The following is a 14,577-nucleotide window of genomic DNA, read 5'->3' on the forward strand; positions in this document are numbered from 1 at the left end:
AAACATTTTCTTTGCTTAGTAAATGTAATCAATTAGAGCATAAATGCTCAACCTATGGCCCTCGATGACATCTGATGTTGCCCATGACCTCAAACTTAATGTTGTGAAAGCTAACTGAGCAAAAAAATTTTTGGATTTATGATTTTTTGCAATGCAGTTGCGCATCACTTGAGTGGCCAGCAGCATATTTTCAGATCACTAAAGCGGACTGCAGCACAGTTCCAGAGCACTCAAACAGCCTACTACTAAACCAGACATGCATTTCGTCTATATTAGACTGCGGAACTTCTAACAAATTGGTACATGTTGGAATGTGTGTGTACGTATAGTGAATCCTCTGTGAAGTTTGTTTTTGTGCTTGTTATGTGTTACAGTTACAAATGTGTTATAGTTACACATTCCCAGATCACTTGAATCATCTGCAGCAGTGCACTTAAGTGGCTCGTAACAGATTTTACAGATCACTGCAGCACAATTACAGATCACTTAAGTGACCCATGATGAATTTATAGATCATTCAAGTGACCTGTGGCACAGTTCCAGATCACTTAAATAAGTAGACCACGACATGTTTTCAAATCAATGAAGTGACCTGCACAGTCCTGAAAGTTGAACACCCTTGAATCAGAGCATTAAAGATGAAGCTACCGTATATACTCGTGTATAAGCCGACCCCCCCCCTCACTTCAGGACCACCAAAACCGCAATAAATTGAAAACCCGTGTATAAGCCGACCTTCAAAAATTCGTGCAAATCAGAGAAAAAACAATTCTTATATTTTCATGTAAAATGAATAGCTTGCGGATATTTACAATAGAAAATGATTCAAACTTTTTAATCCGTTCCTTCTGAGTCTCCAAGCTCATGGTAATCCATCAGATCATCATAGGGGGTGCAGCATCTTCGTTTTTATCCTCATCGTCATTATCACTTTCAAAGAGGATATCATCTTCAGTTCCGTCCATCGCATTGATGATGCAACACTTTTTGAAGAATCGGATGATAATTTCGGCGGAAACAGAATTCCAAGCCTCGTACCCATTAGCACACTAGGCCAATGTCAGGTTTCTTCAAGGCACCCACTTTCTGCAGTTTCTTCATCGGAACTCATCCATTCGATCCACAAATTCCTCAAATAGTTCCTGAAAGGCTTCTTGATGCTCACATCTAAGGGCTGTACAATCAACGTTAGCCCACCTGGTATCAAAGCTAGTGATGTTTTCAAATTCTTTGCCATGAGTGACATTATCGGTTCTGTGGTATTTGAACATAGCCCCTACCAATAATGCCGGTTTCCCGACCTCTGCTACAAAAATGACTCTTGATTTCAGGGGGTCAATATTTTTTCATCAAAAACTGACCCGAGTATAAGCCCCCCTACTTGAGGAACAAATTTTTCCACAAAAAAACTCTGCTTATACACGAGTATATACGGTAAGTCTGCTTTAAAATTATTTAATAATAAGCAATTGGAGACACTGTGTTTCATTTAATTGGTGTTAAAAAATGTATAATTTAACATATAATAAAAAAAAATCATTATAAATTTTTCAAATAAAACAGTAAAACGTGAATTTTTTCAATACGAAAAAATAATTTATTGGAGAATAAAATGTTATGTATCTTGAAGTAAATTCTGTAAATGAAATAGAAATGAATTTTTACAAGGCAGCGAATCAAAGTTCCTTATAATAGCTTGTCTTTTCCCATCAATAACATCTTTAACACTAAAATTCATAAATGGATAAAGACAGGAAAGAACATATGTATGTTGTGAAATTTTCAAGAGATGCCTCTCTAACTGTTTGTTTGAGAATGGACGATAATCTAAAGTTTCTAACAGATTAGATGCATTCTGAGCGCAATCCAGAGCAACTTCTTCTATGGTTAAGAATTCTTTCACATCCCTTACTGGATTGCTATCTGTTTCATTTTTTAAAGTGTCACTGTGAATAAGCAGACCATTCAAACTGCAGCAACTGGAAAGCACAATTTTCAACTGCTTTGCTGTTAAATGAAGAATTGTAAAATCCTCGGCATACACATTCATTTCTCCTTTGTCAAATGGTTTTTCATCATCCTAGAAGAAAAAAATAAGCGGTAATTATTATTTCTACAATTTTACAAAATTCACTACTTTGGATGTGTTGGGAACACTTTTCATCACATTCAATATGCACTCCTAGACACAGATTGTTTTAAAAAAGATGGGCCAAACTTCAGGATTTGGTTTGAACATACAAAGGCAATTCTTTTTTTTTTTTTTTGTCATGGGATGCATGGTGGGAAATGAAGCATAACAGGTAGAGGGTGTAGTAAGCACCTAATTCGCTGACATAAAACTCACTAAACTCTCACAAATAACTAAACTCCCTGTAAAAAGTGATACACTTGTTTTCAAGCAGGATATTTTCTTCCGATTTTGTGCATCTAAGAGTACTTCCTACCCGTCCTCAATTGCAAGAATAATAAAAAAAAAATGGGGGAAGAGAAACACACTATCTTTTTCTATTATTTATATTGAACGCACGCACACACACACACACATATTCCTACACTACCCCAAAGGGTACAGTCTTTCTCCCTCTGTTATCAAACTATGAAAAAAAGCTGACACTGGCAATTGTTCTGACAAGTTGGGAGGGATGCAGGGTTGGTAAAAAAACCGGTTTTTTTGAAAAAAACCAAAAAACCAGGTTTTTTTGGTTTAAACCAGGTTTTTTGGTTTAAACCGGTTTTTTTGTTTTAAATAGTATTAACATTAAAAACAATGAAATTTCTGAAAAATCATTCAAACTTCTAATAATTAACTAAAATAAAATGGTTATTACTGTAATTAACACTATTCCCATACTAATTAATCAATAAATATTTCTTACATTTTAACAAAAACCAACTTTTGCAATTTAATTATTTTTTGCTTAACTCAATGGATTACTGTGTGTTTGAAAATTCTTTAAATCTTATTATTAATCATATAATATATAAAGGTTTTTCTCTAGTTACTTTCAAGAAACTTAATTAGGAAGCTATTTTGCAAAATTTAATAAAAATTAGGTGAATATAATGTATTTAATGAAGCATAAATAATGCAGATTAATTAGCAATGATTTACGATGTACAGGGTGATTATAACTAAGGTTCTGATTCCAAAACGCTGTAAAAAAGAACGATTGTCAAAATGACTTGAAAATTGACATGAATATTCCTGAAAAAATTCAATTTTATTTGGAAAGGGGAAAAAATACTTGAAAAATTAATGACATCATCCAACAAGTGGGAAATTTGCTCACAGAATGGAAACGATAGCCAGTCATGGCAAAATGATACCTTAATTATAGCATTACATGATTTCATAATTCATGGAAACATCACAAAAAACGAAGTAATTGAACAAATAACTACAACTTACTTAAGAAATGTTAAATATGTTATCCAACCTGAGGTTGAAAGCACAAAAATTGTTGTTCAACAACAGAATCGGAGTATGCCATGGTCATGATGTGGATGTGCTTGCAATTCAGCTTTATTAAACCAAACGCCCCCCCCCCCCCCCGTTCATATTCCTGAGGAACTTCTAACATATAGGGAATGTGCTGGAGATTGCAATACACCAAAGTTAGCAATCTGCCCACTGTTTATAACATTTTGAGCTACACCCACAACCAGAAGTTGCAAGGGTTAAGGTGCATCCTGTCAAAATTAGTCTTCAGCAGCTGCTTTGCTGGTATTGCAATGTGCATCTTGATAGAAGTTCTATCCACACACTGATGCTGTGGAAGTGCTGAAATGATGTGGTTGCACAAAATAGATTATACTGCTGGCCAAGTACAGCATCATCTACTTGCACATTTTGCACTACTTGCACTTTTTTCCTTTTGCAAAAGAAACTTCCATTGCTTCAGGAGTATCCATGCAAATTTTCAAGTCATTCTGACCAGTACTTATTGTATAGCTTTGGAATCAAAACTTAAAATTATAATCACCCTGTATATAGCTGATTATGTTTCATAAATCTGTTACTACACTGCTGGCCACCCAAATTGCAACACCAAGAAAGACAAGAGATATCGCAACAATATTTATTTTGTAGATAACATGTTGACCAAGCATCAAATGATTAAATTTATAGACTTCTGTGAAGTGTGGTTCCTGCCAAAATCAGTAGCCAGAGTAGCCGCCATTGCTGGAGATGACCGCTGCCACACGCCTCGGCATTGATTCAAAGAGACTTTGGATGTGTTCTTGGGGTACAGCAGACCAAGCAGCTTCCACGCATTGCCAAAGTTGATCTGGCGTGGCAGCTGCGGATGTAATCTGGGTCAATCGTTGAGCAACCATGGACCACATGTTTTCTATCGGCGAAAGATCCGGAGAGCGAGCTGCCCAGGGAAGCAATTCAATCTGGCGATTGACGAAGAACCTTTGGACAATGCGTGCCACGTGTGGTCGCGCATTACCCTGTTGAAATATGGCTGTGGGCAAGCCCTGAAGGTAAGGAAGGACAACTGGCTCCAACACCTCGGAGATGTAGCGCTGGCTTTTTAAAGTACCGGCAATGCGTACTAGAGGAGTGCGAGAGTGATATCCATTACCGCCCCATACCATAATACCCAGTGCAGGACCAGTGTGGCGGTGCATAACGCAGCTGTTCAGCATCCTCTCTCCACGGTGTCTCCAGACTCGAATCCGACCATCGTGGTGTTGCAGACAGAAGCGTGACTCGTCAGTAAAGACAATTTCATTCCATTGTGACGCCCACATCCTTCTTTCATCGCACCATTGGCGGCGGAGACATCTGTGGTTCTGCGTCAAGGGTAGACGAAGCAATGGACGTCTTGCGGACAGACCACTCTGCTGTAAACGGCGTCGAATGGTACGCGCAGACACTGGATGATGCGGTACAGACTGAATGTGCTGTGCTATGGTTGGTGATGTGGCTGAGCGATCCGTCACTGCCATACGCACAATATGCCTGTCATCACGTGAAGTGGTGCACTGAGGTGGATGCAATCGAACATGTCGGTCCGTCGTACCCTCCTGCATCCAACGATTACATATCCGCATTACAGTTGTTTGGTTTCGTCCAACACGACTACCGATTTCCCTGAAAGATAATCCACAATCTCGGTAGGCCACTATCCTTCCTCTGTCGAACTCGGATACTTGATCAAAAGATGATCGTTTTTTTGAAAAAACCACAAGAAAAACACAATTGCCGTACTTCAAATCGTTGAAATCTCCAAGCCTTAAATAGCGCTTTGAAGTGCCGCCACAGGCACGCGTGATGTGCGTCTGCGCTGAAATTCTAATCATTTGCATATCTCACATCCGCTAATGCATGTTGTAAATTTCATATTATTTGCATGCTTCCTTCAGGGTGTTGCATTTATGGTGGCCAGCAGTGTACTATACAGTAGAACCTTGATTAACTGGGCTTAAGTGTGAAAGTATAAAAAAAAACAACTATTGAATATTAAGACTGGGAGATATACAGTTGGAGATGTGCTACTTCTTATGGGAAAGAAAATGAAAATGTATGTTAGGTAATGTAACCACTAGTACACTGGTCTTTGTCCTTTAAGGACAGCTGGTGTCTTTATTGGATTATAGGACCACCTGCCCCTAGCATGATGGTGTCACTACTGTTGCTGCTTCTTTGTGAAGGGAAAAAGAAACCCCGTGAGATAATACACCACTACATTTAGATGTGTGATGCAATCCTTATTCATGAATTTGCTGAAGATAGAGCATCAGAATGTAGCCAAAGGTTAGAAAATGTTGTAAGAATGAGAAATTTTGGCTTTTGTATATAACTTTAAATAACTAAGATACTTCATATGAAAAAATTATATATATTCTGGCCACTTTTATGAGACTTTTTGAAAAAAACCACTTATAAAATCTTATGTCATTTAAAGATATACCATCAGAATGTACCCCAAGGATATAAAATGTGGTAAAAATGAAGCATTTTGGCTAATAATGAACCAATATGATATTTTTCATGGAAAAAAATTATATTTAGGCAACTTTTATTTGATTTTTTGAAAAAAACCAAACTGGTTTTTTTAAAAAAACCACTTGGTTAAAACCAAGGTTTAAACCAAACAACCCTGGAGGGATGGAAAACATATTCTTAGGTAAAGTACTGTTACAAACGTATTTAGGCTCAGCATCGTCAAGAAAAAGGAGGGTTTTTTTAAGAAAGCAAGATATCGCGGAATTTCCAAAATACAAGGCATCAAGTTAGGTAAGATATTTCATCAGTGCCGCTGTAAGGGCAATAATGCATCCTGTGCACCATGCACTCTTCTAACACAATCTTTTGACCGCACAAATTCCAAAGTAATAGGTTAATTAAATTGATGTGTAGTTAATTTTTTGAATTTTTTTAGGTTTAATTAGAACTAAAATGGTTTACCATGATTCATGATAGTTATTTCAATGTTTTCCAAAATATGGTACTCAAAGGGTCAAAGTATGCATTTCAAGTCCCTGCTTGATGGTCACCCCCCTCTTTTACGGAAATGTTTTTTTGTTCCACCAGTGTCAGTATAAAACCACTTTTTTTTTTTAAAGAGGGGTTTAACTGTATATGCAAAATAAAAAACTTACCATGGCATCTAAATCCTCTTCAAAAGTAAATGACAGCATCCATTGCAGAAGAACAGACAAACAATATGATGGAGCCAATGTTTTGAAATGATCAATGAATATACTAATGAATTTCTCTAAAGCAAGAATGGGGACAGTAGATGGTTCCAAACTACAATCGGATTGTCCTGTATTGTATAAGTAAAAAAAAGTATAAATAAACACATAATAATATTTGTTTTCAAAATAAATAAAAGAAGGGGAAAAAATTGAAATTCTGTGTTGCTTTTGAATTGTACATAATCTTAAATACTGCGCCCTTATCTTATCAATGCAGATTTTTTTTCACCGGGCACATGAGCAAATTATTGAATTAGAATTTATACTCATTTGCATGATACCTTGAACTTTATGTTGCTTCATAAATGCAACTATGTCCGCAGCACCACTTTTTATGTCTGGCTCATCGTCAATCAAAAGTAGCATCAATGCTTTCCATAAACCAGTCAGTTTTAAATCTTCAAGAAAAGAGGAATATTAATAATAATTAAGAGTTGAAATGTAAAACACAAATATGTACACAATGTTGCAAAAAGTTTGTGTCCTTTTTGGAGTCAAAACATTCTCTCGAATTTCTAGAAAAATACTCAGCAAATAATTCTGAAATTTTAGTCATGTGAACCTTGTGCTTGTACTCATAATTTCCAGTGAAATTTTGTAACGAGTGCGTTTAGGGGACCGAAAAAAAATTGAATAAGGAAAACGTTTTTGATCGACTCTGTATCAGAAAAATCAGCACATGATTTGTAACTTTCACAAAATATTGTACTAACTTTGCACAATAGTTGTGTGCATTTTCATGAGAATACAATATTTTCCATAAAAATTCAAATTTTGATCTCATGTTTTTTGCTTATAATGTTCTGAGTTTTCAACCAATTTTTATGAAATTCACAGAAAATCTGGCGTTATACATTAGATACCATGTGTAGAAATGATTCAGGATTTGATAATTTCTTATGTAACGAGATATGGGTACTTATATAGTAAACAATCTTTAGGTGTGCATGCACAGGAAATATCAATTTTATATTTGCATAATTTGGTTGCCAGTTACATAATACAACTTATACGAAAATTTCTGTTGAATGTTGTGAAAATTCAGAAAGATATGTGCAATATTGTGAGCTGTAATTTAAGTTACTGGTTGAGTGTACCTGGATGGTAAGAAATTTTTTCCACAAACTGATATTTTGATTATTTTCTGTCATTTGATTGTTTCGTTCAGTTTCCCTATTTTGACATCATAAACGTATGTTATCCTCAAGCATTTCTCTCATGTAGCATCAGACACATATCTTTGCTCATTCGCATAAAGCTATGGCCTTTTTTTTAAAATAATTAAATAACAAACTAATGGAAATACCAATTTGTAGAATCCCTTATCATCCAGGTACTCTCAGACAGTATCTTAAAATACAGCCCATATTCTGAATTTTCACGACATTCAACTGGAATTTTCATATACGTTGCATTATATATCTGGCAAACAAATTAAGCAAAAATAAAATTGATGTTTCCTGTGCATGTGCAATTAAAAATTATTTACTAAAAAGTACCTATATCTCATTAAATAAGAAATTATCAAAAAAAAAATTCTGAATTATTTCTACACATAGTATCTCATGTGTAGTGCCAGATTTTCTGTGAATTTCATAAAAATTGATTGAAAACCGCATGTTATAAGCAAAAAACATGAGATGAAAATTGGAATTTCTATGTAAAATATTTAAATCTTTGTGAATATTCATGCTATACTCACGAAAATGCACACAAGTATTTTACGAAGTTAGTACAATATTTTGTGAATGTTACAAATCATTTGCAGCTTTTTCTGATACAGGGTCGATCAAAAACTTTTTCCTTATTAAATTTTTTGTCAGTCTCTTAAATGCACTCGTGATGAAATTTTCATTGGAAATTGTGAATACAAGCATAGGGACCACGTGACCAAAATTTCAGAATGATTTGCTGAATATTTTTCTAGAAATTCGAGAAAATGTCTGAACTCCAAACTGATTTTTGAAAATATAGTGCAAAGTATTCTTGAACAAATCCTTAGATGGACAGAGAAATATGGGTTGACGTTAAGTTACAACAAATGTACCTACTCAATATTTAAGTTGGGTAAAGAGGTTAAGAGATATCCTCCAATTAAGATAAATGAAATCTGTATAAAACATGCTTCATTCGTGAAATATCTCAGGATACGAATTGAACATAACATTAGTTTTTTGAATCATTTAGAGGACATAAAAAATAAAGTCTTTGGCTTCATTCAGAAACTCAGAATTGCTAGCCATACGGGGGGACTGCAACCCAATATTATAAAGACTATATTGATTTGGGCTGCGTTGAAAGAATGATCCTTTATAGGGATGAAATATGGTACGATGAACTTCAGTACATTGACCTAAAACTTGAACAAATGCAAAGAAAGTCACTGATTACTATGACAAAATACTACACAACTGTTTCGAATAGCGCAATGCAAATTCTTTCTGGTTGTATGCCACTTATATACAAAGCCAGAATGGTAAAATTGACCTATGACTTAATACATTTACATCAAGACATACGAATAGGTAGAACCATAATAACAGGAGGCAATGTCTACGAAGAAAGAATTGACTTCCAAGAACCATGGATGAAAAATAGAATAACATGGGACAAATATGAAAAAGACGATAAGAGGTATTCTATCTACACTGAGATGGTTCAAAAACAAATATTGGAACGGGTTATGCATATGTAATTTACTGCGGTGAAGACATAATTTGCAGTGAAGGGGTTAGACTTTCAGACAATGCAACAGTGCAACAGTTTTTATTGCAGAGCTCATGGCAATACGCCAAGCAATTGAGAAAGCCATAGAAATTAAACTTGACGAGGTTAATATTTTTACTGACTCAATGTCTTCTTTACAGACATTGGACTCAGATAAGAACAATAATGAAATTAAAGAAGACATATATAAAATGAGCGAGAAAATTAAAATAAAGTTGCACTGGGTGCGAGCTCATAAAGGAAACCCTAGAAATGAATATGCAGATAGCAGGGCAAAAGAAGCTACTTTCAAGAACACAATTGATAAAGTAGTTAAATATTCTAAATGGCAAATCAAGACTCTTTTTAAGAAACTGAATTTGGAAAATTGGCAGATTTTGGAACAACAGTGAAAAAGGAAGATCTACTTATGCATTATATCCAAAAGTAAATATGAACAGATTAAAAGCTGACTTTTACATGAATCAATACATTACAGAACATGGCTCCATAGGATTTTACCAAGACTGGAGACATGGACGAGATAGCAGCTGTGTATTTTGTGGGGCTATTGAAGCCCGAAGAAATAATTACATACATGATTGCCCATACTGGGAGAAGGAGAGAGAAAAAATTATACCCAAAGAAAATGGAAAATTACGTTTTGACACATTAATAAGAAATAAAAATGCTCGAAAACTTTATAAAGAAATAATGAAGCAGTCATTAAGTATCTATCTAGGATATTGGCCTTAACTGGAAAGATGAATATGATACTCTAATATGAACAATCAGAAGCTTTGTAACTTCGGGAACTGAACAATGTTTTCATAATTGGTAATGCCTTCATATTGTAATCTATATAGCAAATTTGTAATACTTGAACTGGTCAACTTGTCAATAAATACAAATACAAATACATCGCCACAACAGGCAAATTGCCCAACGAGATGGCTGACTTAAGAACATCATGTATCCCCGAGCCATTTTTTGGAGGCCCTACGTACTACTGCTACACCACACATGCACCCCGCCCACACCCCCTTCCCCCCGCGAAACCCCCAACGAATCGGTACATGCGGGAATGTACGTGTAGTGAAACCTGACGTGAAGTTTTTTGTTTCTCTGTAATGCTTGTTATGTGTAGTGCTGACATCTGCCAGTTTTTCTAACTATGAGTGAAGTGTTATGATTGAATGATTTATCGTTGTAGGACTGTTGCTCTCTGTGGCGAGACTTTTTAACGGGGAGATCGGCTCGCATTTGCGCCTTGAAGTTGGGAACCACAGAAAACCAACTTCAGCCGACCACCACTGTGGGGTTCGAACCCGGATCCTCGCATCGCGAGTCCGTCACTATAACCACTCAACCACCACAGCGGCAAATATAAAGAATATATATATATATATACAATATATATATTGTATATATATATATATACGGGTGATTATAAAAAAACTATCCCAACATATGGGCCCCTAACTATCATACCATTCACAGAAACTGATTCGACCAATATTCGACCAATCTGTGCCGATTTGATTCCTGGCTCTACTTAGACCTTCAGAAACAACTGTATGCCCTTAGGGGCGGGACAGATACACCTGAGTGTATATAGTGCAAAGTAAAAATTTCCCAAAGAATATGTTTTTCTGTGACGTGCAGCAAAAACACATTGCGTTATTCATCAGACAATGAATAAAATTGTTTATTTGATTGGCAGTATAACCATAATCAATATTTAGTGCTCAAAATCGCACAATAAAAAATATCACTCACCTAGTATTTCGTATATTTTACTTAGAAAAATGCTTTTCATGAAACCCAAAATGTGCAGAGCTGTTTGACGTCTTTCAATAGTACAATCTGGGTTGGCACTTTGTTCAATTTCAGAGCAAAAGATTTTTACAGCCGTTTCAACATGAGACAGATCTGAATGCTGGAAATTCTGATCACACTGGAATGATACATGCCAAAAACTTACAAATCAACAATAGCAAAATATCTCTTTTGTAAAGAAGATAAAAACAAAACAAACTTGATACTAAAAAATACACTTCATGGCTTTTGGGTTAAAAAAATTTTTTCTCTTTTTCGACATTTTATTTGTACAAGTGGCGAGCATTGTTAACAAATGGGGCACGAAGCTTGTACTTATGTCTTTGCTTGACTTGCACCGCTTCTGCAGGATTAATCAGCTAAGCAAGAGTTGGTTGATGTCATTAATATTTGTCTAAAACCCATTGTAACGCCATCAACCAATCAGAAAACTCTTGCTCAGCTGACCAATCCCATCAAAATGCCAAGTCAAGCAGAGAGAAGACGTAATAATAAGTTTTGTCTCCAACAGACAGGGACTTATTTTTTGAACAAGACTTCCACTTGTACGAATGAAACATCAAAAAATAAAAAAAAATTTGACATTTACCCACAAAATAGTTAATACCACATTGGACTAATAATTCAAAAGTCTTCAATTGTTCATTAAATCATTCAATTACAATGAGAAATAAAAATTTGAGAAGAAAGCAATGACACTTCAATTTATCCCTTCAATTGCTTTGCCACAGTCATGTTATATTATGTTTAGTCAGTTTATGTTAGCAACGCAGAATAAAGTAAATTGATCTAGATTCACCCACACAAATAAGTATCTCAAATGGCTGGTCAAATATTTCTATATCCAATCCAGGAATCGAACCCAGGCCACTCAAACTAAAAGATGATCAGCTGACCACACATACATCAGTTACTTTGTCAATTTATTGGATAATAATCGTGAAATGTGTGTGTGTGATTGCAGTCATTAAACCAGTAAGAACACAAAGCAAGCCCAACTCCGACAACAAATACATTAGGGCCATGCATATACATACACAACATGTTCCGGCATGTATGGATTCATTAGAAATTCCGTAGAGGAATGCGTACAAGGTGCATGAGCAGTTAGTAGTAGTCATTAAAAATTTGCATGTAATTATCATTCTACCTTCAAAGTGGTTTCCAGCAGACTAAGAATCAATTCTCCTTGGTAAAGTAGTGCAGCATTTCTAATGTCTTCCCTGAAAAAAAATGAAAAAGTTCACACTTGGGTATACATAATCAAAACTGGTTTTAAACATTTTCAATATAGAAAAAAAATATTTTTTTATTTACCGTGAAATGTATCAACTTATGTATCATTTACACTATGAGTAAATGAACAATCATTCTAATTTTTCAGAAATTTTTTTTTAACTAAAGAGAAATAAATTTTGTGTACTCTAAATATATTTTTTTACTTTTACTAAAGGAACAAAAGTTCGATGAATGTAAAAAAAACTCACCTTTCACATTTCTGAATCCTATTGAGAATATGCAACACATTCTGGATTTTCAATGAAAAAAAAACAAAGTATATTTATGAAATAATTGAATAAATTTTACTTCGCCTCCACATAACACTGTTTATTTTGGTTATTTTTATGACAAAAGAAACAAATGGAAATTTACATTTAAACATTGAACAACCATGCTATAATTTTTTATTTTTTTTTTTAAATTTCAATAATTTCTACTGCTCTTTCATCTGGAATGCAATTACAATTGACATAACAACCCGTCTTGTTCCACGGATAATGGATATTATATTGGATGGGTCAGATTGTGTCCAGAAGGTCAACAATTGAAAAAAAAAATAGCTTCTTAAGATAATTCATATTTTTATGGAACAAAAAAATATTATAAATTTTGCTATAATATAAGCAGTTGCAGTGTGAAAATACATCAGGCTATAAAGTAAAAAAGTGCAATAATTAATTACATACATGCACCTATACACTGAATTCTCCAATTTCAGATTTTGTACATTCTTTTGCAAAAAAAAAAAAAGAAAAAAAAAGAGTTGAGCAGTACAGAGTTTGAATGTTGTATTGCAGTGGTTTTTTTTGTGCAACTCCCTCCCCCTTTTGAAAAAACATTTATCGCTGACCCCTCTACATAAGGTGACCATACGTCCCATTTTCCAGAACATCATCAATTTTTTTTTTGATCATTGTACTTTATTTTCTGTAATCGGCAATGAATGAAATCAAATTATTTTTCGATATTTAGTTTGCAGAACTGTTTTATTACGAGATTTCAAACTACTCTTTAATCCTGCGGATGGATTATCAACAGAGTTGCAAGTTAAGATGGAATGACTATCTTGCACGATGCAATGGTGTAGAGTGGGTGACCAAACTCAGGGTCACCATTACCAAATGCAGGGCCCAGTACAAGAATATTTTTGAATTCCTTTTGTAGGAAGAATAATTTTAATGGATTTGTTATATTACAGTGAACCCCCTCTTTGAAATGTATACTTTTATTATACAAGAGAACATTATTATTTGGCCATAAAAGAGGGGTGACAGTTAAAAGGCGTTTTACTGTATTTTGAATATCCAAAACATTTTCATGGTTGTGGCACTGCCACCCTTGCTTTATTATACAAAATTATTTTTCAACTACAGGACTATTTTCAATAATTATAGCAAGTACCCTGTGTACAGCCCCACAATAATTTTAACCCCCTTTCCTCTTCCCAATATTTTCATTCACTTCACTTTTTCATCAAAATGGAATTCATAAATGACACACCAGCATTAATAAATGTTCATAATATAAAATATGAATACATACAAAAAAATCATAAAAATCATAAAATCCAACATTTCACCTATACATTTGCATATTACTCATCATTCTGTGTTTTTAATTTTTTCTTAATTTAAATCGGTTGATTCTTTTGATAAAATTACACTATACACTCAGTGACCAAAAAATTAGGAGCAGCCCTTATTCAACCTTCGATTCATTCATGCAGCACGTACGCTGAAGTAATAAACCAGATTTGCTGATAAAAAGCTTTCTCCTGGTCAGAAGCATCAGCTAGCATTGCGCTTTGTCTGTTCATGAGGAAAACAAGATTTGAGTGACTTCAAACACGGCATGATTGTGAACACCAGAAGGGGCAGTTCCAGCATCTCTCTGAAGCCGCTAACCTTCTTGACTTTTCTCATACAACAGTATCTTGAGACTTCAAAGAATGGCAGCTAAGCAAAAAACTTCAAGCAGAAAGCAGAATAGTGGGCGGAAATCGCTTGTGAATGAAAGAGGTGCCAGGTGACTGAC

The 14,577-nt window shown here is 34.8% G+C and overlaps 1 protein-coding gene across 3 annotated transcripts in view; it reads right to left on the reverse strand.

Moving 5' to 3' along the window:
• Positions 1 to 1,580: 1,580 nt before the first annotated feature.
• Positions 1,581 to 14,577, reverse strand: part of THADA (Thyroid adenoma-associated protein homolog) — a 61,250-nt gene continuing 48,253 nt past the window's right edge. For 2 of the 3 annotated variants that reach the window (XM_089246717.1, XM_089246721.1), the window contains 6 exons: positions 12,750 to 12,790; positions 12,413 to 12,485; positions 11,203 to 11,380; positions 6,999 to 7,115; positions 6,619 to 6,785; positions 1,589 to 2,080 (listed from right to left, as the gene is read on the reverse strand). In XM_089246717.1, the coding sequence (XP_089102843.1) occupies positions 1,616 to 2,080; positions 6,619 to 6,785; positions 6,999 to 7,115; positions 11,203 to 11,380; positions 12,413 to 12,485; positions 12,750 to 12,790 (1,041 nt within the window). In that variant the 3' untranslated portion in view covers positions 1,589 to 1,615. Of the gene's footprint in view, positions 2,081 to 6,618; positions 6,786 to 6,998; positions 7,116 to 11,202; positions 11,381 to 12,412; positions 12,486 to 12,749; positions 12,791 to 14,577 lie in introns of all 3 variants that reach the window. The other variant, XM_089246713.1, reaches the window with a different exon arrangement.

Source organism: Pholcus phalangioides, unplaced genomic scaffold (assembly GCF_987345545.1).
Source record: "Pholcus phalangioides strain wild (caught in Gottingen) unplaced genomic scaffold, Ppha-v1.0 ptg000003l_1, whole genome shotgun sequence".
NCBI lineage: Eukaryota > Metazoa > Arthropoda > Arachnida > Araneae > Pholcidae > Pholcus > Pholcus phalangioides.